General features: G+C 38.5%; 1 protein-coding gene across 1 annotated transcript in view; it reads right to left on the bottom strand.

Annotated features, from left to right (window-relative positions):
* Positions 1 to 290: 290 nt before the first annotated feature.
* The window catches only part of TM9SF3 (transmembrane 9 superfamily member 3), a 72,005-nt gene continuing 45,584 nt past the window's right edge, over positions 291 to 26,711 (bottom strand). The window contains exons 10-15 of the mRNA XM_062213907.1: positions 17,709 to 17,848; positions 12,219 to 12,287; positions 8,828 to 8,974; positions 7,894 to 7,977; positions 7,689 to 7,765; positions 291 to 1,518 (exon numbers count right to left, since the gene is read on the bottom strand). Of these exons, the coding sequence (XP_062069891.1) occupies positions 1,451 to 1,518; positions 7,689 to 7,765; positions 7,894 to 7,977; positions 8,828 to 8,974; positions 12,219 to 12,287; positions 17,709 to 17,848 (585 nt within the window). The 3' untranslated portion in view covers positions 291 to 1,450. The remainder of the gene's footprint in view (positions 1,519 to 7,688; positions 7,766 to 7,893; positions 7,978 to 8,827; positions 8,975 to 12,218; positions 12,288 to 17,708; positions 17,849 to 26,711) is intronic.

Here is a 26,711-nt window from a genome sequence, read left to right as displayed (position 1 = left end):
CAATACTTTGTGACTAGATTGGAGAATTCAGAGTTGAGAGATTTTAAAGTATGGGTCCCCTGTATCAAAAGAATAGTTTACAGTATATTAAAAAAAAAAAAAACAAATTGGCATTCAGTAATATTGCCTTCAAGTTGCAGACACATCTATTTCCACAAAATAATTTGGTCAGGAAATTTTATTTGAACATCCTAAAGCAGTAATGCTTTAGATGTTACTTAATTGTCCCAGGCAGGATTAACAAAATTAAAAGTTTCTAAATTACAAATTTAGCTCCTGTAGAGTCTTGGAAAAAGAAACAGAAAAAAAAAAAAAAAAAAAAAAAAAAAACACCCTCCCAAAAGAAGTATGACACACACATTTTGAAGAAACCCCAATGTTTCATGCAATGGTAGGCAAGATGTAAAAAGCCACCCAAATTCACACATTTCTACACCAATCATCAGAAAAAAGTACTCTGTAGTCAATCTGTACATCCAAATGCATTTGGAAATCTACACCTACGTTACATTATTTAATGTTATATACATGTATATCCCCCCTTCCCTCCCCCCCCCCTTTTTTTGTTTTTTAATAATTTCTTATGTAAAGCCTTCATTCAAACCCAAAAAGGATGTACGACTAACTTGGGAAGGAAAAAAAAGATAATCACTTTAGACATTCAGTTAAAATGTAGTTTATCTAAATCTCAAAATGTTTAATAAAAACAAATATCTTCTCCATTTAACACTTTGCTTTCTAACTGTACAGTAAATTGCATTGAGAGAGTACATCTCTATCTTCGGACTGTATCTTCTTTGGATGGAATTAGGATGTAACTGGATAGTTTTAAGATAAATAAATGGGAAGGTGGTCCAACTAAGATGACAGCAGATATATTACATGCAGGATTTAATATTTTTTTAATTCTTTTAAAAAAAATAATGCAACTGAATTTGGGGGAAAGAACAGGTCAAAAAAACCCAGATTATATAAAAATGTCCCACATTAGGTCGACGATGGCAGTAAAAATAAGAGGAAAAGTAATCTCTCTGGAACATCATTTTTCAGTACACAGAAACACTAAGTGCCAGGAAGATTTCTACGCATGTAATTTTAGCATCCAAGTTTCCCTCTATTTTATTGGAACAAATGCTTTAAATAAACTATTTGTCCTCTTCACTGAAGAGAGCTGGTCTATTTCATCTTTAATGAGCTAGTTTTTGGGAAGGATTAGCCATGTACTGTGGTAATGCCTACTGCATAAAATCCAAGCATTTGCTGTGAACAGTTGGAGAAAGCAGTAAGAACCTAGGATCAATGGAAATAGATGTTACTTTACGCCATCCACGACAGAGAGACCCACAATGTACCCAGTGTTAAGCCCAAATCTCTTGCGCTTTTTTTGCTGTGCCAAGTTCCACCCCTATGAAAGAGAAATTGATCCGAAGTTCCAGGTTTCCTTGGGTCTCTAGTCAATTTTCACATTAGTATAGATTTTTCGGACAAAGGCACTTGTTCCCATGTAACCAATTGCTCCTGCAAAGACAGAATAAGATGTTTTGAATCAAATACATACAGAGCAGGATCCATCATTTACAATGTTGAATGCTCCCTACTCTGGAAAGTTATTTTTCAAGATGACTTTATGTTGGTATTTCCTCTGAACTTATTAAAATTATATCATTTTCTTTGCAAATCACCCGCTATCATCATACACCGAGTCTACCTTATGCAATCTTTAAAACAAGCAAGTAGCAATTAATACTTGTATAACCAGTGACTACAGAATTAAAACATACCTCTTATAAGGCAAAAAATAATTTGATAAATCAGAAATTCATTTAAAGATGACAAAAAGTTCAAGGAAAACACATTATAATACATAATATTCAGAAGAGTCTCTGTCTATATAACCTCAGCAACAGGTACTCAGTGACTCTCAAGGTAACACATCCTATCCTTAGGAGGCCTTTTGTTTATGCACCAAAATAAACTGTTTTTCCATGGATTTTTTTGAAGTGGAAAAACATTAATCTAGGTCACTAAAGCATTATCAATGAATGTTCCAAAACCTTATGGATACTTAAGAAGTGACATGGATTCTCCTGGAGATGGACAGAGAGCCACAGCCCAGTGGCTTTTGAAGCTCTAGAGCAGAGAGATTCTCTGATAGCTTCTTTCCACATTTAAGCTGTAGAGCTGTGTGGCTGGTAGAAAGGATGACATATTTAAGAATGGACAAGAGAGACAGGTAAGAGGGTTAGGAATTACAAAATGTTTTTGAATAAATAGCCTCAGTGGGACTCAAGACACTAGAAGACAGGGTATTTGCTTGTTTTTTGTTACATAAATTACCTCCTGAGTCAAGACAGTGCCTGATACATAACAAGGTTCTCAATAAATTATCTTCTGAAGGAAGGAAGGAACTGCAAGTTCTTTACTGCCAATACTAAGGGCTCTTTAGAATGAGACAATTGGTCATTGAACTGTCATAGAAAATTCTGCAATGGATTTAAAAACTTATCACCTAGCCCACTATTATCTCAAGTTTAAAAATAAATCTTCATGAGTTAATAATCACACACACATACAAACACACAACACACACATGCAGGTGCCTAATTGGTCATCTTTGAATCAACTTTTATTTATCCAACTGATAAATCAAAGGAAAGAAACAAGCATCTATTCTAACTTTCCTATATATAGTGAGTACCTCAAAGTAACCAAATGGTCGTTGAAAGGAAAAGTATTATACTCAGACATATCCCAGCTAATAAATATAAAAACAACAAGACAATCAGAGTATTATATAACCACTAGTAGATATTCTGAGCTAGGCAAAGATTATCACTGGCTGCTAACCTCACAGAAGTTTTGACAGGCAGAGTTAGACAGTGAGAGAGAGAGAGTGAGAGACAGAGAGAAAGGTCTTCTTTTTTCTGTTGGTTCACCCCCCAAATGGCTGTTGTGGCAGGCGCGCTGTACCGATCTGAAGCCAGGAGCCAGGTGCTTCTCCTGGTCTCCCACGAGGGTGCAGGACCCAAGGACCTGGGCCATCCTCCACTGCCTTCCCAGGCCACAGCAGAGAGCTGGAATGGAAGAGGAGCAACCGGGACAGAATCCGGAGCCCCACCCGGGACTAGAACCCAGGGTGCCGGCACCGCAGGCAGAGGATTAGCCTAGTGAAGCACGGCGCCAGCCAAACCTCACAGAAGTTTACAAACCACCTATTAAGTATTCTTGGAGAAATATTCCCAAGTAAGATTGAGCCTGCAGACTGAACGATCATCTTACAGGAAATATGGAAGGTAGTGAGTGCATGGAGAAACATTAAACGACACTTCAGCAGTATAATCGGCCAAATCCAGAGTGTAGAAAATACTACAGGAGTTTTTAAAAAGTTTTTAAAAATAAATCACAAAGGAAAAGAGAGAGGACATCTATAGATTTAGAGAGCCTAAAGAAGACATTTCAACCAAGAAATGCATGGACCTTAATTAGATCTTGACATAAACAAACTATTAAAAGAGAAATGGTAACAGGGGAATAATTTGAATACTAACTGATACTTCATCATATTAATAAATTATACTGTACTCTTCCCTGAAGGGAGGAGAGGACATCCGCTTTGCTCATGGCCATGTCCAAATACCAATGGAGACTATGGTCACAAAAGGCTTCCACAGCCTTGGCAGCCCATGGCAAGAGCCTCGGGTGATCACTGATGTCATAAATAAGAGTGTTAATTGTTAAAAGAACAACAGAAGTCATTGTTGTCCCATATAGGATCTCTGTCCCTAATGAATTTTTTGTTGTTGTTTTTTGTTTTGTTTTTGACAGGCAGAGTTAGACAGTGAGAGAGACAGAGAGAAAGGTCTTCCTTCCATTGGTTCACCCCCCAAATGGCTGCTGCAGCCGGCGCGCTGTGCCAATCCGAAGCCAGGAGCCAGGTGCTTCCTCCTGGTCTCCCATGCGGGTGCAGGGCCCAAGCACTTGGGCCATCCTCCACTGCCTTCCCAGACCACAGCAGAGAGCTGGACTGGAAGAGGAGCAACTGCGTCCCTAATGAATTGTACTATGAGAATCGACTGCAAATTTTTTCCCCAAACTGTACTCTATATGTTGTGGGTGTGCATGGGTGCAAACTGTTGAAATCTATGCTTAAAATAGAGTTGGTTCTCTGTATATAAACTCAAACTAAAAATGAACCATAATGAAGAGGGAGATGGGAGAGGGAGGTGGGATGGGATTTGGGGGTGGGCGGTAGGTATGGAGGAAAGAACCACTATATTCCTAAAGTTATATCTATGAAAAAATGCATTCATTAAATAAAACTTTAAAAAAATAAATAAATTATACTGATCTTTTAAAGAGAGATACATACAGCTGAAAGAGAGATATTCACCGTTGAAACTTAAGTCAGAATGAAAAGGGGAATGGGTAAGCATTTAGTTTAGTGGTTAAGACTGGCTAAGACATCTGCATCTCAGATGGAGGATCCTAGGTTCAATCCCTAGCTCTGGTTCCTGACTCCAGGTTCCTGCTAACCCAGACCCAGGGAAGCAGCAGTGATGGCTCAAGTAGGTGACTGCCTGTCACCAACATGGGAGACTCAGATTGCATACCTAGGTCCCAGCTTCAGCTTGAGCCCACGTCCGGCCATTCTAGGTTTTTGGGGAGTGAATCAGTAGATGAGAGCTAACTGTCTCTTTGCCTATCTGTCTCTCTCTCAACATGTCTCCTGCCTCTCAAATAAGTAAAAAAATTTAAAGGGTGCTATAAATCAGGGGATAAGATAAAACAAGACTTGCCATGAGTTGGTAATTATTGATGCTGGGTATTTTATGTGGCAACTCCCTATATATACACTATTGTTCCTCTTTTGCCATATATGTTAAATTTTCCCAAAATTAAATATTAAAAATTTAAAAGAAACACACCAAAATGACAAATCAAATCAATTTCCAATTATTTTTGCGATTACTTCATATTTCTTTTACAATATAAAATAATGATATTATACTTAAAAATACTAATAATGCACCTTAAGAGTTACTATACATTTCTATGCAAGGTAAGAGAAAAATTATAAATTTTATAAACATAAACCTGAGTTCTTAGAACATAAAAAAATCCATAAAATTTTAATTGGCATCAAAAACTTAACTGGCATAATATAACATTGGTCCAATAACCAAATCCAATTTCCCAGACTTAGAAAACATTGCTCCCCTCTGAGCAGAGACATGCTTAAAACCAAAACAGTATCAACCCAGAGGATCATTCTTCCTAATCTTATGAGTACCCTGGAAATAAACTTACAAAAATACGACTTTACAAAAACAGAATTCTGTGTATGCTCCCTAGAAAAGTAACTGTCTTAGGAATAATAGAGATGCACTTTTAAATCTAGTTTCCTTGAAACAAAAATACTATGCTCCTAAAGGAAAGACTGTAACAATCTAAATACCTCCCACCTTAACACATTTAAAATTTTAAAAATCAACAAATATATTTCTTTAATTAATGAACATTTTAGCAACATAAATTGATGTTTTTTATGTAATTTTTGCATATGTGATGACATTTTAATCAGTTTTGGTCTGAACAGTCCCTGCCCCCCACCCCCAAGAAACAGATGAACACAGAGGACACATAACCCCTTACAGAATAACGCTGGACACGGGGACCACAAATGTGCTAAGATGTTCAGGCAGCAAGATGCAATTCAACAGAAAAAGCACTCAAGAAATCTAGCTAGATTCATTCCTCCTCTCTCTCTCTCTCTTTTTTTTTTTTTTTTGTAAATGTCAAGATACTACTTCTTTCATTCTTCCTAAGATCACACAGAAAATGTCAAGAAAAAAGAATTTTAGCCTTTTGAGTATGATTCTGTCCTTCACTGAATGCTGAGGGTGATGTGAACAGGAGGCGTGAGCAGCATTCTGAAGGAAGGGTGGCTGACAACACTACAAGAACCTACTCATTCTCTACAGATAATAAGGACATCCCCACTTGAGAGGATCTGGACTTCACTTTCAGATTCAATCTTTCTCTCCAAGTTGGTTAACTGATTATCTCAGGGCATGGCTATCACAGCAGCCATAAATCAAACATGTGACTTCAGTACAGAAAACTGCCTTCCCATAGAGCTTGTGAAATTAGTTTCACTATTGTACCGACAACTTCATTTGGGTGTGCACATGCACATTGTCACATACATGGTATACACAAACTAAACACACTCTTGATGGAGGAACAGAGCAATCCTGGTACCCAAAAGATGTCCAAAATGCTAGGACCTAGCTTTTAAAAACATTATATCTTCCTTATTCCACCACCCACCCTATTGTTAAAGATGCAACTATCAAAAAATAAATAAAATGGGGGGGTACGGTGGGCGGAGCTGTGGCTAACAACAGAGAAAGAAGGAGGGTCTGCATTACCCCCTCTCTGGAAAGGTTTCCACAGTGACTAGTCCCTAAGCTATACATCATTCCTAAGAGGTAAATAAATCTGCCTTACTCATCCAGTAAAACAGCAGATTGGACAAAAAAGGTATTTTCTATGAGCTTCCCTTAAGGAAAAATTGCTCTGAGGTAAAAAGCACAGGACCGAGCAGGGCAGAGCCACCATCCCAGAGCAGGAGGAAGCCAGGACACCAGGTCCGCAGCAGCAGCAGCAGCAGCAGCAGCCCCACTGACTGGGCTCTTGCCAAACCTCACATTTTTCGGCATTCAATCCCCACACCTCTGTGAGGTAGGTCTGACTTCTCGTTTGCCAGGGAGGAAAGCTGAGGAAGAAGGGTTCACTAACGTGGCTAGTCAGCGGGGGCACCAGGACTCATTTCCTAAGTGCCAGGCTTTCCCATGCCTCACACCTCTCTCTCACGTGACTGGCTCTCTTACCACCAAAGTGTTCCTCTCAACCACTCTGGAAGACATGCCATCTGACAGATGAGAACGAGACTTAAGAATGTGACTTTCTTAGTGGAAAAGAGGGAAAGGCAGCAGGAAAATCTATTCCAGGTCTTTTGGGCTTTCAAATCTAGGCCTGTTCTTTTTATTATGCTGTTTCCAAAGGTGCTTTCTTTATTTTCCAGCTGCTTCACCCAAACTAGAGACTCCACTGTATGGTGGCAACTATGGTCTCTTCTTTTAGTAGAAGACTGTGATTAGACTCATGAAATGGTGGTGCTATCCTCATTTAATAGAGGCTTGGAAAGCTTGGGGAACTGGATCAAGACACAAAGCCAGAAGCTAAGCCCAGATCGCAGACACCCAAGGATGAACTCATAGCCAGTAAACCACACTGCTTCTTGGACACTGGTACTTCTATGAAGAGTCTGAGAAACTTTCAAACAGGAATGATTCAGGCAACACCTTCACCTGCCTACATCATGATTTTTCTAATGAATCTAAGCTTAAAAAAATGCCAATTCACAACATGAATGAGAAACTAATTGTGGTACAGAATTCTATGTTATACAGAATTATCAGAATTTCTATAAAAATAGACACTAATGAGGTAATAAATTAAATCTTGGAGAAGAGTCAAAAAGGACTAAAATCAGACTGGAGTTTATTCTGATATTGCTGATCACACAACAGAAGGGAACTTCCTAATTTCCAATTACTGTATTTTTCCGATTCTGAGACACTCAAAAGATTTATTCATGATGTTCCAAGAATTTCAGAACTTACCACACATTATCCCCAATGCTGTGCTAAATACCGCCATATATCCAAAGTAAAATGATGTCTGAAATAAGCCATACATCCTGAAAGAAAACATAGTAACAATATATAATATACATTTTATTTTCAACACAGGCTAAACTTGCACACTTAAAGGACAAATTTAGTTTCCTAATTAAAAAAAAAAAAAAAAGAAAACATCTCCACTTACTTTGTTTTGAAAAAATAGTAGTAAAAGGAATACATGTAAACATAGATTGCAGTTGATGCAGCAGAGAGAAAACTTGTCCATTGCCTGCGGGGGTTGGGAGGGAAACACAACTCTTGAATGAATGGCACAGAAGCAAAAATTATAAAGCAGAGGATTTATAATAACATCCTTTAAAATTCTGTATAGGGGCTGGCGCTGTGGCGCAGTGGGTAAAGCTGCCACCTGCAGTGTGGGTATCCCATATGGGTACTGGTTCAAGTCCTGGCTGCTCCACTTCCCATCCAGCTCTCTGCTATGGCCTGGGAAAGCAGTAGAAGATGGCCCAAGTCCTTGGGCCCCTGTACCCACATGGGAGACCCGGAAGAAGTTCCTGGCTCCTGGCTTCGGATCAACGCAGCTCTGGCCATTGTGGCCAATTGGGGAGTGAACTAGCGGATGGAGGACCTTTCTCTCTTTCTGCCTCTCCTTTTCTCTCTGGGTAACTCTGACTTTCAAATAAATAAATCTTTAAAAAAAATCCTGTATATTTAAAGTAAGTGCATGTACACAGTAATTAAATGTATCAAAAGAGGAAAGACCCTAAGAATCAGAAGGAAAGCTTCTGAATTTTGTCTTATTCCCTACTACAAATGACTTTATATAAACCACTGCCTTTTTCAGACCTGAGTCTGAAATGGAGCAGTGCCTCCTTATAAAGCTCTTTCCATATCAAGCACTTCGTAAAACTATTTCTAAGACTGCATCCCTCATTAATATGAAAAAACAAATGATGATATTTTTCCTCTAAAATCTTCATTATTTTTAGAATTGAGGAAAAAAGCTACATTATCTTAAGGAACGAAATTTCTATACAGATGTTTTACCCTGCTTGACAGACAGGAAATCTTATTTTAAAACATTATGATCCCCAGAGGTTCTTCTGAGAGCTACTCACCACCGATAATCCTCTGCATTTAGTAGGAAGTATGTGCACACGATGGTCACACAGACAGTCACAATGCACAGGATGACCAGCACCAGCATCATGAAGCCATAAACATAATAGATCTTATACGCCCAGAAGGAAGTGAAGATGAAATACCTAAATAAAATGCAAGGAAACAGAGGTTGCGGTCTTTACTCCTGAAGTTGATGCTGATGGTGCTCTTGCTAAGTCTCATTTATGTCTTGGTTCTCACTTTTGTTCGCTTTTGTTCAAGTAACTTCCATGTTTCCTTTACTCTTTCTCATCTATTAAATCCTTGAAAATTCCCTCAAAAAAATACTTTTTGGATAATCTTTCAAAAACAGATTCTTCAGTAGGGTACTGACCTCTAAACAAGTTGACTAAATTAGAAGTTTAAAGAAATACAGAAAGAAAACAGCTAAACATTTGTAAAATAGTCAACTTTTTTTGTTTTTGGTAGATACATCTGTAGTCAAGCAAAGTATTTTATAGCTTTCAAATATCTATTAAATAGAAAAATAAGTTTGAGAGAAAAATGTATAAAATTAGGAACAAAATTAGAAAAAGAATGCCTAAAGAAGATGCACGCTACCTTTGGAGAACAATGAGGAAAAGGACATTACAATTATTGTACATATTTATGGGGTACAGGGTGACATTTTGATACATGTATATAACATGTAACCAGATCAGGGTAACTGACAAACATATCATCTCAGACAGTTATCATTTCTTGAGTTATAAATATCCAAAATCCTCCCTACTAGCTATTTGAAAGGTTAATTACTATCAACCACAGTTATCCTGATGCACTGTAGAACATTATACATCTCCTATTAGACTGTACGCTGTTAGGGTTTTTCATCAAGACCCTTCACTCTACATCTACTACCCACGTCATTAAATTAGAACATGGGCTTGTAGCCTCTTTTCTTTCTTCTTGCTCTCTCCTGTTTGCTATTTCATTTATTCATCATCCATTCTTTCAACAAATACCTGGAGCCCTAAGCACGTATCAGGAAAGCAGTGAGAAGAGAATTGTGCAGATAACAAAGAGGTTCCTGGTGGGCAAGGAAACACCAGTCAAGTGGCAATCCTAACACCCTGTGATATCAGCTATATGCCAGTGCACATAAGAGTGGCATCTTGTTTGGACTGAGTTAGTGAGAGGAGTCAGATCAGACATGACAGAGGTTCGGGGGTCGGGGGACTAGAATAATGTTCCAGGCACATGAACAGCAAAGGAACAGGTTGGTAGGTAAGTGCTTTGAAAAACTGAAAGTAATTCAATTAATTATGGTCAGATCTTCAAATGAAGGGGTAAGAGGCAACAGAAGCAAACAAGACCAGTTTCTCTATTATGAAGGCCATTCTGGTTGTCTTGTAGAGATGGGAATTCACCTCAATGAAAATGAAATTTTCAGCAAAGAAGTGACAAGATCAGACAGGTATCTCAAAAAAAAAAATAAAAAAAATAAAATAAAATAAAATTCACTCTGCCACCAAGATAGAGAAGTTAAGGAAACAGCAAAGAAGCTATCTAGTGGAACAGAATGCCTGAGAGTGGGATCCAGACCTCCCAGAACAAGAGTGGGAAGGAAAAACAGTCAGAGGTCAAGTCAGGATGAGGACTCACAGGTATATAAGACTGGGAGCATGAAGAAGTTCCCAAAGCGGCCTTATTAAACCACATACCCCAACCCCTCTCTATGGTACTAATCAATGCCTACAGCACATTAACAGCTGGTAGGTGACAACCAGAAGTTGGTTATCAGTTTATGTTAGTGAACTTAGGCTATTTAATTAAATGTATATAAATCAATAAACAGGACAGCAAAAGGGATGTGTGGTTTCTATGAAAATTACGATGAATGCTTTGGAAAGATTCAGTAAGGTCACTTAAAAAAAAACCTATAAAACTAGGTGTGGATGACCTAGCTATAAAAGACTGAGGAACAGGCCGGCGCTGTGGCTCAATAGGTTAATCCTCCACCTTGCGGCGCCGGCACACCGGGTTCTAGCCCCGGTTGGGGCACCAGATTCTGTCCCGGTTGCCCCTCTTCCAGGCCAGCTCTCTGCTATGGCCCGGGAAGGCAGTGGAGGATGGCCCAAGTGCTTGGGTCCTGCACCCGCAAGGCAGACCAGGAGAAGCACCTGGCTCCTGGCTTCGGATCAGCGCGATGCGCCGGCTACAGCAGCCATTGAAGGGTGAACCAACGGAAAAGGAAGACCTTTCTCTCTGTCTCTCTCTCTCTCTCTCACTGTCCACTCTGCCTGTCAAAAAGAAAAAAAAAAAAAAAGACTGAGGAACAAATGTACAAATCCAGGAGGAATCTGTATTTTAAGTGCTTCAGGTAGATCTTTATGTTCTTGTTCCTCTTAATGTCAAACGAAAAATGGCAGAAACTAACTAGTGGATATGAACCAAAGATAATACCTTTGGCTCTATATTTAAAAAAAAAAATCAGTGAAGGATGTACATTAATTTGTAAAATAAAATATTATTTACCTTTTGTTAAATAAATCACTCACATGACCCAACTTTTTCAATTAACCAACTACCTAATCCAGTCATGTCTGTTAAGGAGGCTTCAATATACACAGCGTGGGGCATCTGGAAATGTGTAAGGGCATTCTGAGTTGTTACAATGACTGGCATGTGGTGGGCCAGAGCCAGAGAATATGACTTCAGTATCTGAGAAAGTTCATACGGAGAGCTGTCCTGCCTAAAATTCCCAAAGCATTCATACAGAGCAACATCAAGAACAAGTTTTTAAGAGCTGAGAAAAAAAAGGATATTTTAAAATAGTAGGATACAGACAGGAAGCACAGTAAGTACGCACAGGGGGCAGACCTCTCATTCTCACAAGCATGCATGTGTGCTCACGTGCACACACATACCCACACATACACACTTCCCAGAACTCCTGTCGGCCTCTGAGGAAAGAGCCTGGAAATGACTAATCACCAAAAGATGCCAACATCTAGGTGGACCAGTATATAATGATTTACCAAGTTCTCTGGACCTCAGATATACTAAAAATGTACAGTAAAAACTAGTAATTTCTTACATCATGCCATGATCAAAAGCTTGTCAGCCATTTTCAAGCATGTGTGCTTTGATTTCTAAAGTCTGTTAGGTCAGAGAAGTCTAGAATATAATACAAAAAGGTATCTATACTTAACTCGATTGTATGAGACCAGAGCTGACAACTACCTTTAGACAGACAATGCAGATCCCTTTCAGGAAGCCATGGAATTAACAAACCAACTCTGTTAGATGCTTTCTCTTTCAATGATTTTACACCTACTGTAACTCCTGTGTTATCTTATCATAATCATATCCCTAAACATCAATGAATATATTGTAAAAACTTACATTTCAATAAAGATTGAGCCAAAAGGTAAAATTCCTCCCAGGCAAACAATAACTGCAGGCTCCATGAACCTAGAAAACATTAAAATTAAACTTCTAATATGCTTTTCATATTATACTACATAGATCCCAACAATAGAAAGCAGATGCTTAATACTTTAAAAACACCATCTCTAAAGGACAGAAACAAATCAGTAAAATGAAAATCAAAATCCAAAGAGGCACAATGAATAGGCAAGACTTCATATTAGGCACAGGTTATCATCAATATTCCTTCTAGCATTAAAGGCTAAGATAACTATTTGAGGAACAGTAATTATTGAAGATTTAAGAACTCTACAGGCTTTTACTAACAGAAAGCCAAAAGAAGGGGCAGGCATTTGAAACAAAGGTTAAGACTCCAACTGGGACTCTTGCATCACGTAACAGAGTGCCAGGTCAGAGTCCTGGCTCCACTCTGGATTCGCCTTCCTGCTAATACTCATCCTGGAAGGCAGCTAGTTAAGATTCAAGTAGTTGGGTACCCACCACATACGTGAGCGACCTAGACTGAGTTCTCAGTTCCTAGCTTTGGCCTGGCTCAGCCCTGGTGGTTTTAGGTATTAAGGGAGTGGATCAACAGATAAAGACCCCTGTCTCTCAAATAATTAAGATAAATGAGATAACAGAAATACAGATCCTCAGGTCCCCCCTGGACCCCTGACCCAGAGTCTGCATTTTAACAAGAAGCCAGAAATCCAGGGGTCTCCTCTCTTATGTTGTAAGAGGCCCTGACCCAGGAAAACCCCCGTGGGCTCTGCTCCTAACAATGCTCCCAGATGGGCAAAAATAACTGACTGTTGGGGCCAACGCTGTGGTGTAGTGAGTAAAGCCGCCTACAGTGGCAGCATCCCATATAGGCGCTGGTTCGAGTCCCAGCTGCTCCACTTCCCATCCAGCTCTCTGCTGTGGCCTAGGAAAGCAGTAGAAGGTAGCCCAAGTCCTTGAGCCCTTGCACCCACGTGGGAGACCTGGAAGAGCTCCTGGCTCCTGGCTTCATATTGGCGCAGCTCCAGTCGTTGCAGTCATTTGGGGAGTGAACCAGCGGATAGAAGACCTCTCTCTCTCTCTACCTCTTCTCTCTCTGTGTGTAACTCTAACTTTCAAATAAATAAATAAATCTTTTTTAAAAAAATAACTGACCGGGAGAGTCCTTTTCCCAAAGCACCCAGTGACTCTCCTGCTGTAGGAGCTCTCGCCACGCCTGCTCTGCTGTGCTGGCTAAGCTGGAGAATGGGCCTCTCTGAACTGGGAAGGGGAAGAGGAGATTTCTGGTCTTGACTAACTCCCAAATGTTCATCTGAAGGTTCTGCAGGAAGTCCTCACAGCAGCCCTTGATGGCGAGGGCCATGGGAAGGGTGCAGCCAGCTTGGATTTTACAGCAGGGAAGTAAGTGTACGGATCGGGGTGTCCTGGCTCCTAGAGACTGCTGAGGCTGAGGGCACGTGTGCTCACAGTTGTCACCACCCCAGCTGCAGGCCAAGCCCTGTCCCACCTATACTTGTACCAGTGTGGGTGGTTAGCCTAGTGGCTAAGACACTGATTGTTAAGACATCCATATCCCACAACGGAGTGCCTGGGTTCAATTCCTGGCTCTGGCTGCTTCTCCAGCTTCCAGCTAATGCAGACAACTAGGAGGTAGCGACGAGTGCTCAAGTAACTGGGTTCCTGCCACTCACAGGGAAGACAGATTGAGTTTAAAGACCGTGGCTTCAGCTTGGCCCAGTTCCAGGTGTTGAGGGCATTTGGGGAGTGAACCAACAGATGGGAGATCTTTTTGCCTTTCAAATAAAACAAACAGGGCCTGTGCTATGGTACAGTAGGTTAATCCCCCGCCTGTGGCGCCGGCATTCCATATGGGCGCCAGTTCTAGTCCCGGCTGTTCCTCTTCCAATCTAGCTCTCTGCTATGGCCTGGGAAAGCAGTAGAAGGACCAAATGCTTGGGCCCCTGCACCCACATGGGAGACTGGGAGGAAGCTCTTGGCTCCTGGCTTCAGATCAGCAAAGCTCCAGCTGTTGCGGCCATTTGGGGAGTGAACTAATGGAAGGAAGATCTTTCTATCTCTTCTCTCACTATCTGTAACTCTACCTCTCAAATAAATAAAGCTTTAAAAAAGAAATAAAACAAATAAATATCAAAAAACAAACTCAAAGGAAAAGAAAATATCAATCTTGAAACTTCTATCTAAAATAATGTTTACTGGGGCCAGTGCTGTGGTATAGCGGGTAAAAAGCCACTGCCTGCAGTGCCAACATCCCACGTGGGCACCAGTTCGAGACCTGGCTGCTCCACTTCCAGTCCAGCTCTCTGTTATGGCCTGGGAAAGCAGTGGAAGATGGCCCAAGTCCTTGGGCCCCTGCACCCACACGGGAGACCCAGAGGAAGCTTCTGGCTCCTGGCTTCGGATTGGCGCAGCTCCAGCTGTTGTGGCCATCTGGGGAGTGAACCAGCAGATGAAAGACTTCTCTCTCTCTTTCTCTCTCCCCCCTCTTTTTCTCTGCCTCTCTGTAACTTTGCATTTCAAATTAACAAATAAATATTTAAAAAATAAATAAACTAAAAACAGGTTTCCTAATTTGCTACCTTGCCATTTCTTTGCTTTCTCCTTGGTTTTTAACTCCTTTCCTGAGAATAATACAACTAAGGTATTATGAGTTCTGGCTTAAAATGGGGCCAAAGAAAGAATTTAAAAGAGCCGAATTTCATTCATTTACACAATTAACATCTACTGACTGTAAATGGCAATTCTCATTCTAGAATACCTCCTCTCATCTCTTATTTCTCTTCCTCTAAGCAAGCACTGGATCAAATGTTCTCTCTTGAAAAGCCCTCCTTGAGTCTCCAAAGAAGAGACGAGCTCTTCCCCCGTCTTGCACTGCTTCTTACATATAACTCCATCATAGCATGTACCACACTGCACTTTAACTGCTTAATTACAGAGACCTGGCCAGCCTCTCTAGATTATAAACCTTAGCAGGGAGAAGCTATTCTAGGTATTTCCCAGTGTGCAGCACAGCAAAGATACTAAACTAATCATCTCTGAGTGGATGAATTGAAAAACAGGGAAGAAAATTTTTTGAAAAATTCTTTTTGAGAGCTGAAAAATAATCGAGTTTTCTTTCCTCATTTTAGAGAGCCAAGACCCAGAGGTTAAAGGAAGGTTTGCCCAACGCAACACTCTCAATGGGAGCAAGATCTAGGATTCAGATTTCCATTCCCATATGACGAGATTTTCAAAAAGAAGCAGACACCCATGAGCTTTCCTGTATCTAATGTCACATGTGCTGTGACTCTTCTTCCCGAATGCTGTGACCGCGAAGGTTTGTGACTTCTAGCTATGCTTTTCCTTTCGCCTTTACTGTCCCCAGAAATGAACATCAGGCTATCAATGGCCCCCAACAGTGTATTACTGATTTAGAAATATTTAAATGGCTTTAAAAAACAGACTCAAAAACTTCTAGCCAAAGTGTCTCATAAGCCCCATTCTAGAAAGAATATGGCAAAACCCTAAGACTAAAATAGAACAGATCACTCTCCTGGAAACTACAGAGACTGCTTTATTCCGCCTTTATCTTTATAAATGCCTACATGTTTCCATGTCTAGAAGGAAAGAACAATTACCACCTGTTCGTACAAGAAGCTGAATGAAAGTTTAACTTGTATTTGTAATGTGGCAAAACATCTAGGAATTTGAGCTTTTCAGTGTGAAATCTTTATTAAACTGTATGGTCTATTACACAGCTATTCTTCTGAGATGAAGGAATATAATACATATACAGAAAGAGTGTTCTATTTTTGTTTGCTATTAGAAACTAGGAAAATAAAGAACAAAAGCAGAAACACCTAAGTTAGCACTAATATTCAATTTACAATATAGGGGCCAGTACTGTGGCATAGCAGGTGAAAGCCACCAACTGCAATGCCAGCATCCTATATGGGTGCTGATTTGTGTTCCAGCCACTCCACTTCCGATCCAGTTCCCTGATAATGGCCTGGAAAAAGCAGGAGAGGAAGACCCAGGTGTTTGGGTCCTTGCCACCCACGTAGGAAACCGGGATAAAGCTCCTGACTCTGGTTTGGCCAAGTGCTGGACGTTGCAGCCATCTGGGGAGTGAACAAGCAGATGGAAGAGCTCTCTCTTTCTTTGTAACTTTTTTTTTTAAATAACTTTTTAAAGATTTATTTATTTACTTGAGAAGCAGAGTTACAGAAAGAGAGATGGAGAGACAGAGAGGTCTTCCATCTGCTGGTTCACTCCCCAAATGGCTGCAATGGCTGGAGCTGGGCTGATCCAAAGCCAGGAGCCAGGAGCTTCTTTCAAGTTTCCCACGAGAGTGCAGGGCCCAAACACTTGGGCCATCTTCTACTGCTTTCCCAGGCCATCAGCAGGGAGCTAGATCAGAAGTGGAACAGCTGGGACTCGAACCAGTGCTCATATGGGATGCTTAACCTACTATGCCACATTGGTGGACCCTGTAACTCTAACTTTCAAAATAAATATATAAATCTTTTTAAAAAGAGGCAAAATATATGTACTTGAATTCACATTTTGTTCAAGTGTGCACTACAAAAATTAGAATTTTACTTTTTGAAAAATATAAATCATTTCAAATTAAAGATACGTCAAAAATCATCATTTCAAAACTACTGACTGAACAAACTGTAAACTATGTTTACACTATTGCCATAGTGTTAAACAGAAACTCTTTGTCAGGATTAATCTTGAATCATGGGAGGTCCACAAGAACATGCAGTGTGACAGACAGGTAAGTGTGTTTTAGAGATTCTATATTACCCTATCCCAGGTTGAAGATAAAGAATGTAAGTCAGTAAATTATAATTGGTCCCAAGCCTAATTCATCTCTCAATTAGTAAGATGCATACAGCTACAAATGCAGCCCTGTTACATTTAGAATAATTAAATATCTGGAAAGGAAAATAAAATTGTGAATCAAGGATTAGCAAACTTTTTCTGTAAAGGTTCATATACTAAATATCCCAGGTTTTGTAGATGATATGGTCTCTGACCTGTCAACTCTGATGCTACAGGGAAAAGCAGCCATAGATGATATATGAACATATTGACGTGGCTGTGCTCCAACAAAATTTTATTTACAACAGGCAGCAGGTCCACTGGCCTGTAGATTTATAAAACTGTTGTAGCTCCCACTCACTTCTACACATTAGTGCAATTATCAGAACATCTGACTTAACTGTAAATGGCACCCATATTCAGAAAGGGAAATACGGATATCATTTATAATGACTCCTAACAATGCAGGTTAAAGGAAAAATTTAAACAAACAAGTTCTGAAGCCCAAAGTAAAAAAAAAAAAAAAAAGATAATTATTCTCAGAAAGGCATGCCAATACTAAAGGTATATATGTACACAACAGTTTAGTAACTTAAATACTGTGAGAAACAATCGCATAAGATTCAGCATTCTCTTTACCATTTTTTCTCCGGTATAGGGCGAGGCACAGCATTGACACGACAAGGAAAGTTGGGCTGACCTGACAGATTTCGGCCAAGTATTGTACCAACAAGATTTAGAGGAAGAATAACAAAAAAACAGATGCAACAAACGGCCACCTGTAAATTAAATAAAAATGTGTGTGATTACTCAGAGAACAGTAACACTAATAAAAACAAATAAAAGGGACACTTAAAAGTTTAAACACAATTTGATCACAAAAGAAAATGTTTAAGTTGAATATGGGCTAAAATTATAGAAGATATACACTGATGAAAATAGGAAAAGAATGTGCTTTAAAATATTAGAAGTGATCTAAATACAAGCTGAATTGTCTCCTATCCATTTTATTCATATTTTTCCTGTTCTTCCATACTATCTCTGCTACAGTCCTTTTCTCCTTTTTTTCACTTTCAGCTGTCATGATTATAATGTATAAGGGTTCTTCAAAAAGTTAATGAAAATGGAATTAAAAGATAATGTGTATTTTCCATGCACCATTTGAAGACCCCTTTGATCCTTCATCATTACAACCAATTTAAAGAGTATTTACTTGACTATACTTTATTGACATCCTCACGTGTACAAGAAAATTTACATATGGAACTTCCCTACTTTATAGATAGACAGAGGCTATGTAACTTCCCATGACTGCATAGCTAGTATGTAGCCAGATTAAAACTTCAGTTCAGATCTGCTAGAGTCAAAGCCCAGCCTCTTATCTATTCTATACTGCCCTAGAATCCAAATAACAGAAGCACAGCTCCAGGTATATGTATCTGTGTGTGCCGTTACTAAAAGAAATGTTTTCTACCCATTAGTAGTCCAATGTCTAAAATTAAGAGAAGACCATAAAGAGATTCTAGAACTAAAGCAGCCTATTTGGAAAATATTTGTTTTTGTGATTTTCTTTTCCTTTATAAAATGTGCATACACAAGGACACACACTCAATCTCTTTTTTGGCCAACAACTAGTTAAGATCATTTCACTCTGAATATTTTTAAAACAGAGTAGAACTGAATCACTTCTAAGATCTCTTTCAATTATACATTTTTGGATCCCCAATCAACAGAAAGTAACAGTGAGACAAAAGCTAAACAAAAACTATGAAGAAACTGACTGAAAGAAATGAAGAAGTATGAGAAAAAATCCATGGTGATGGCAGGAGAAGCAAAGAATCTCTTGCGGCAACATTATAGTGACGACTATTCTCTTCATTAAGTTGTGTGTGGTTAAACAAGCCAAAGGGTGTCCTCTTTCTTCTAGATAAAACCTCTATACATGAGTGAGTTAATCTCTGTAAGGGCCAGCATTGTGATGGAGCAGGTAATGCCACTGTTGGTGACACTGGCATCCCAACTGCTCCACCTCCAATCTAGCTGCCTGTTAATGGCCTGGGAAAAAAAATTACTGGAAGATGGACCATATGTTTGGGCCCCTGACACCCATGTGGGAGAATCAGCTGAAGCTCCTGGCTTCAGCCTGGACCAGCACTGGCCACAGCAACCATCAGGGAAGTGAACCAGTAGATGGAAGATCTTTCTATCTTTCCCTCCTTCTGTGATCTAAATTTCAAAATAAATAAATTTTTAAAAAACAACAAAAGTTCTGTAATCACATTTGAAAGATCACACTTAGCAAGTCTCTCAGTTTAGACCTATAAATAAGATGGATTACTGTTCATATTACATATGAATATCTCTTGTTATATAATAAGAATCTGAAATATGAAAAGGCACGAATTTAATATATCTTAAATATTTTATTGTCAATTATACCTAAGTCTTACACATATGGAAGAGTAAATCCTGTCTCAATTTTTGCTTCTGACTGCTTTCTTAATTATTACAAGATTCATAAACCTAACATATTATAATAAAGATCTATTATTTTCCTGGTAATTTACAAGAACTTTAATTTGAAATAAGGATTAACGAGAAACTGAAGAAAACACTCCTAGATGGTATCACATGGTCTGAAGGAATGGTTTACAACACTGTTCCATAAAACCTTCAAGTCCTGCTCTAGAACTTCAGGAATTCCACAGGCATTTGATTTGAATAGCCTGTGAAAACAGCTTTAAAAAACCTTTTTTAAGCATTTGTAATAAAAATAGAGTTCTCTACCAAGTATTAACAAATTGGAGATACCATAAGTAAGTACTCATTTTCATGCAAAGCCTAGATTAAATTTTCTCCAGCTATCTCTGTATATTTAATCAAACTTCTAGAAAATGTATCATTGATGAGGAAGGCCTGTTTAGTTACATTGGTCTTACATCCCTTCTCATCTCAGTTCAGGCCTACACATATTTGCTTATTAGGTTCTGTACAAGCACAGGCACTACTGCCACATGTGTATCACAGGCCTTGAGTGGCAGTTGAAGTGAGGGTACATTCTGCCTTCTGGGCATACAACAGGCAATAAAGGCTCCTTTAAGGTCTATCAAGACATTATCTACTGTTTAGCACTAAAAAAACCTTCTTCTTTCTTTTTGCATTTTTGTGCACATGATAGAAAATGTAAGGAGTTTTGTCAGAAATTGTTGGTGATTAAATTGTGAAACCAATTCCCTATTCCCTTATGTTCAGGCTCTGGATGAGTTTACTTGAGGAATTCTCTGAGATTTCAAGGCAAGCTGTTAAAAACATCACATAGAACTAATTAACTTGTGAAGTCAGGATATTTCTCAATACTGATAACCAAATAAACTGGTTGGTGATGAAGATGAACTGACCTGTTATTTATACCCCTAATTATTAGATCTGTAGTCATCACAACTCTATTGCTCTTTAAATTTAGGTGGTAAAATAGTGAATTTGAAAAATATATTTAGACTCATAGAATCTTGTTTACATCTGTTTTCTATACTGAGTTTCCAATGAAATTTAGCAGCTACGATAAAAAAAAATTTTTGATGTAAAAAAAAATGGTGGAAACCCTAGAATTCAAATTAATACAAGGCCCTCCCCAAGGCTCCTAGCCACTATTCATGGACCAGAGGACAGTGATAAAAAGGCAGTGGAGAGAAGACGTACATACTCCAGGTAGAGGTCTGCCTCCCCACTCTGCAAGAACAAGTTAGAACCAAGTACTGGCTATCAGTGCTTACTATCCCAAAGATCTACCAACTAATCAGCTCTTCCCAACTTCAGCCAAAAATGTAGCTGTTACTTATTCTGTCTCTGCTTCCAGACTCACCTTTTATGAAATCTATGGTGTGAGTGGAATGGAAAGAAGAAAATCAGCCAATCATGAGTTATTTAGGAAATTTTAAGCATGATGGATAGTAATTGTTTATAGGTGATTCTTAAGAAACAAATCATTCTTTGTCACCATGCTTAAGCATTTCTTCAACATTTGCTCACAGTAGATCATTTCTTCTACTATTCTTTTTTCAAACTCATATATTTTATGAATTTGTCTATTTAAAATTATTTAGCCTCTATTCAAGCATTTCCACTAGTGGATCTATTAATCAGAGCATCATCAACTCAAACACAAATGTATCTAAGAAGCCTAACTACTTCACCCAGATATTTTCAACATGTTAATATGTAACTTGCCATTCTGTTTCTTGGGTTACTTCAGTGCTCTACAGGAAAAAGCACTAGACTTGAAGTGAAATATTCATTCTAGGAAGTGAGCATTATCCTGATCCCAAAACCAGAAAAAAAAATTATAAAAAAACTATAGATCAGTGGCTTTCACAACATGCATGCAAAAAAACAAATTTCAGCAAACAGAATTCAACAATATACTACATCATGACAAATTGAGGTTTATCAAGGAAGCAAAGACTGATTTAAGCTAGAAAATTAATAAATGGTATTCACTATATTATCAGACTAAAAGAAAAATCATAGATCACCTCAAAAGATACAAAAAAGGCTGTTGCAAGATTCAGTCTCTAGTCCCAACTTAAAAAACTCAGCAAACTATGAGTAAGAAGGACTTTATCAACCTGATAAAGGGCACCCACTAAAATACTACAGTTAACATTTTACTTAATAGCAGAAGACTGAATGTCCACCTCCCACCCAACCAAGACTGGGAACAAGGCTAGGATGTCTGCTCTCATCACTTGTATTCTAAATGCACTGAAGGTTTATTCTGTGCAGTAACCCCAAGAAAAAGAAAGACATAGATAAGAAAGGAGAAGTAAAACTGTCTTTATTCAGAGACAATTTAATAATCTCTATCTCTATTTCAAAGTCTGAGTAAAGCCGCTAGGAATAATAATTGAATTTAACAATGTTGTGAGATGTAAAGTCAATATTCAAAACCAATTATTTTTCTCTATGTCAGGAATAAACAGTCAGAATTTGAAATTACAGACAGCATAAAAAATTAACAAAATACTTGAGGATAAATTCAACAAAAGATGGATAAAACCTTAGTACTAAAATCTATAAAACACTGCTAAGAAAAAGTAAGACCCCTAAATAAGTTGATATAAATATACTATGTTCATGAATCAAAACACTCAATATTGTTAGGAGGCCAATTCTTCCCCAAACTAGCTATAGATATATTCCATGCAATCCCATTCAAAATCATGAGCAGGCTTTTGGCATAAAACTGACAAGCTGATTCTAAACTTTGTATTGGAATATAAAGGATATAGAAAAGTTAAAACAACTTTGAAAAGAACTGATTTTAATACTTATAGAACAACAGTAATCAAAACAGCATGATATTGGCAAAAAACAAGATAATTTTCCCAATGAAACAGAACAGAAAATGCAGAAATAGACAACAGATGATCTTTTCAGGTCAGAGTCAAGAACATTTGTCACTAAAGGATAGTATGTGGTAATGTCTTAATATTCTTTGTCACTGTTTAGTTACACATCTATATTACTATACTAATATTCTGGCCACACTTCCCTATCTTGTCCAACAAGATATAATACTTCCTTCTTTTGTTCTTATAGTCTAGTAAAACCTAAAAAAAAAAAAAAAGAGGAAGTAAAGTTATTCTAGCATTTTTATTTTAATCAATCCATACTGGCTCCTCATCTTAATTGCTTCCTGCCATTTAAAAATAAATTTATATGAACAACAAGACTTTCCAATTAAAATAGCAAGGTACTCCTGGACAATCAATTGCCTTACCTAACTAATCTCAGGCTTTACTCTCTTTTATCAGGGAATTATTCTTCTTAATTTCTTCTCAGAAAGTTACTTTATTTGACAAAAATTAAAAAGAGGGAAAATGGGATGGAACTATTCTTTTATTCTGTTATATCAGTAATCCCATGTAATGAGCTTTTGGATTTGCTGTGAAAATATCCTCACAGAATCCTTTTGTTCACCTTAGCACTTGTCAATAGTTCAACTAAGGTAATGGGAGTCTTAACACTATTTTTTATAAATCTTTATTATTCTTTGATGCCTAGATGGACTGTACTCTTCTCACCACCTTTGAGGAATATCCTTTTTAATCTCTGCTAGTACCTACTCAACTAATTCTGATCTCCATTTTTTTCTTCACTGATAATTTCTGATTACATTTCATGAGTTTCATTTTGAGAATCTAAAATTCTCAAGCCATTTTCCCAGTTACAGCTTAAGACTTGGATCATGGGGGAGCAGTTCTCTAAATATATGTGAAATCTGATTCCTAAAGTCTATAGCATACTTCTGATTATGTACAAGATTCATCCCCAATAGGATGGGATGGCATGGCTCATCCACAGCCTTTATTACTTCTCCTTCATCAACTGTTCTACCCCCTGAGAGCCAAATTATCAGTATGATAAGTAAAAGATTTATCAGGGAATGCTTTGTTGAATAATGTGTAGAACAGAAAGACCACTAGTTCCCATGCTACCTTGCCTCTGTGAGTTTAAAAATTCTGTAACTTCTCTGTCCCTTGAAAGACTACAATAACATCAAATTTAGTATCTGTGGGCTATAGCCCACAACTGATTTCATGCCTAAAACTCTTTTGTAAATCTTTCCTAAATCACACATAACTCTCATAGGACCAAAACCTAAATCATTCTTGGACAAATTTCCAAAGAAAAAGTTTTTATCTTCCCAGAATCAATCTAATTTCAAGTACATTCTAGTCTGTTCTCTGCAGTACTTCTGCCATCAAACTCCAAAATTCACAGTTTCTCTTACATCTTCTTGTATTAGTCTCTTGACTGCAGGCATCATGTCTTAAACCTGGGACATTAGGTGTTAGTTCAGAATATCATCAAAACCCTCTACCAATGTGATGGAACAAAGACATTAGCCTCAGCTATTTCTGGTTCATTGACCCAAAAGATAGATGAATATTAGAATGAATTCCTTTCCCTTGAATCTCAATTGGGTCTCACACCCTACTGCCTTCATACCCCAGCCCCCATGGCCACCTGAAAGACCAGTTCCAGAAATTCCCCTCTGCTTGCTGCCCCCTAGCCCCTGCCCCACCAATCCCTAGCCCTCCTAAAATATAAAAGGCCTGGCCCCGGGGGTCAGGGGCCTTCCGCCACGTGTTCAATGTGCAGGTGGGTGACCAACTGTGAATTTATTTTCTCTGAATAAATTCGGTCTGGCTGTAAATTCGTACACTGCCTCCTCTCTATTTTGCACCTAATTTTCCTAACATAGTACCCCATGTGAGGCGGCACCAACCTGCAACTCTTTTCCTAACACAATGTTTCTTTTATTTGTATTGAGCTTCTAAGATTCACTATTCAACAAGTTTACTCTGACATGGATTTAATGGTTTTATGTGTAATTAGTGGAGAAGCTGGGGTATAAAGACAAATTTCACCCACTTACAATATTATCTCAGACTAGTTCTGGTAATAATAGCAGCATTCTACCCAAACTCCAGATCTCAAGTGGGCAAAATTCCTTTTTCTATTACCCTGCTAGGGCAAAGCAGAAGTTTAGTCACTAAGTTTAGATTAAGTCCTCAGTCTTGGAAACTTTGATAAACACACAAACAACAACAACAACAACAACAAAAAAAAACAGAAAATGCAAGCACAGATAACATAGAGAAAGGACTCAAAGTCTCATAGATCAAAGGACTACAGGGATAGAAAGAGGTACGGTCTGGGGAAGAGCGCACAGGAGGATCTGAAACTTGGGTATGCAGTTGTTAAGTGCACCTGGTTTTTCTGATACATGGTGAACCTTGGTCTGGGAAACTTGCAGCTAACAGAACCATCCCCAGATGCTGTGAACTGGAATCAGATAAATACACAGACTGGCTACAAAACAGGACACATCAACTGGTTTACAATAAAGCCCTGGGCACCGGAAGTTTTCAAATCTCCAAATGATTACATTATGTGCCTGGGGTTGAGAACCACTGAGTTTATAAGAATATACAACCACTTCCTTCATGTAACACATCAAACAACTAAAATTACAAATTTAAGCAGTTCAAATGATTAATGAATAGCTAGGTTCACCACAAGCTCTTAAATTTTCACATTCTAAACAAGTTTTGATACTCTTAAGTGAGGAAAAATATGTCACACCATCGGCCTGATTAAAACTTGAAGCCAATGTAATGCATTCCTTCATTAGGATGCAAATTAAGAACATGATATTGTAGGAACCTATTAAGCAGCCACATTTAATCTTTGATTCGCTAAGTTCAGTTCTATAAACTTTCTCTAGTCCAGTTTAGAGTTTAATACTATATTTTAACAATTTCAAAAGGGAGATTACACTGAATAATAATATTAAAAACTCCATTTACAAAGTGGCAAAATTTATAATATTAGTGAAACAAAGCAACTTGAAACTAGAATTTTAACCAATACCAAATTCAAAACTCTCTAAGAAAAACTATAGCAGAATCAAAATTTTAACTTTTAAAGCATCATGAAAATAGTTTTATTCAGTAGATTATCTTTAAGATATCTTTATATTACTTTGATGGCCTGGAATTACTATGAAGTAAACTTTTTCTAGTCAGAAAGTAATTAATGACTTTTATCTTTTCCTTTTCCTAACAATTAGCACTTTGGCTTGAAAAAAAATTCAATAAGGAAGCAAGTTTCAAGTATTCATAACTAAAAATCATTAAATATTTAGTAAAAATACATATTCAATGTATCTTTAAAAACCTGGACTATAAAAAAACCAAAGTCACCTGGAATTTCCGTGAAACCATTTAATAACACTCATATAGAAAGAAAACTCAGACAAGATTAAAACTCAGGGGCCAGTGTTGTGTTGTAGCAGCTTAAAGCTGCCACCTGCAACACCAGTATCTCATATGGGTACCGGTTTTAATCTCAGTTGCTCCACTTCCAATCCAGCTCCCTGCTATTGTGCCTGGGAAAGCAGCAGCAAATGGCCCATGTGCTTGGGCCCCTGCACCCATGTGGCAGACCTGGATAAAGGTCTTGGCTTCTGACTTAAGTCTAGCCCAGCTCTGGCCATTGCAGCCATCTGGGAAGTGAACCAACAGAAGAAAGATCTCTCTGTCTCTCCCTCACCCTCTAATTCTTTCAAATAAATAAATAAATCTAAAAAAAAAAAAAAAAAAAGAAACTCAGAGGTATAGGTTCTAGTTCTACCATTAATTATCTGTATAACCTTGACTAAGTTATTTAGTCTCTCTTAAAAGTAGAACCACGGGGGCTGGTGCCGTGGCTCACTTGGTTAATCCCCCGCCTGCAGTGCAGGCATCCCATGTGGGCGCTGGGTTCTAGTCCCAGTTGCTCCTCTTCCAGTCCTGCTCTCTGCTGTGGCCCAGGAAGGCAGTGGAGGATGGCCCAGGTGGTTGGGCCCTGCACCCGGATGGGAGACCAGGAAGAAGCCCCTGGCTCTTGGCTTCGGATCGGCGTAATTCCAGTCGTAGCGGCCATTAGGGGGGTGAACCAACGGAAGGAAGACCTTTCTCTCTCTCTCATGGCCTAACTCTGTCTGTCAAATAAATAATAATAATAAAAAAAAAAGTAGAACCACCTGGTCACTTGCATTTGTTTGTGTGTGTGTGTATATATATATATGCACAA

The sequence above is a fragment of the Lepus europaeus genome, chromosome 17 (genome assembly GCF_033115175.1).
Source record: "Lepus europaeus isolate LE1 chromosome 17, mLepTim1.pri, whole genome shotgun sequence".
Taxonomy (NCBI): Eukaryota; Metazoa; Chordata; class Mammalia; order Lagomorpha; family Leporidae; genus Lepus; species Lepus europaeus.
The sequence above is the reverse complement of the archived record's forward strand: the minus strand, read 5'-3'. Positions and strand labels throughout refer to the sequence as shown.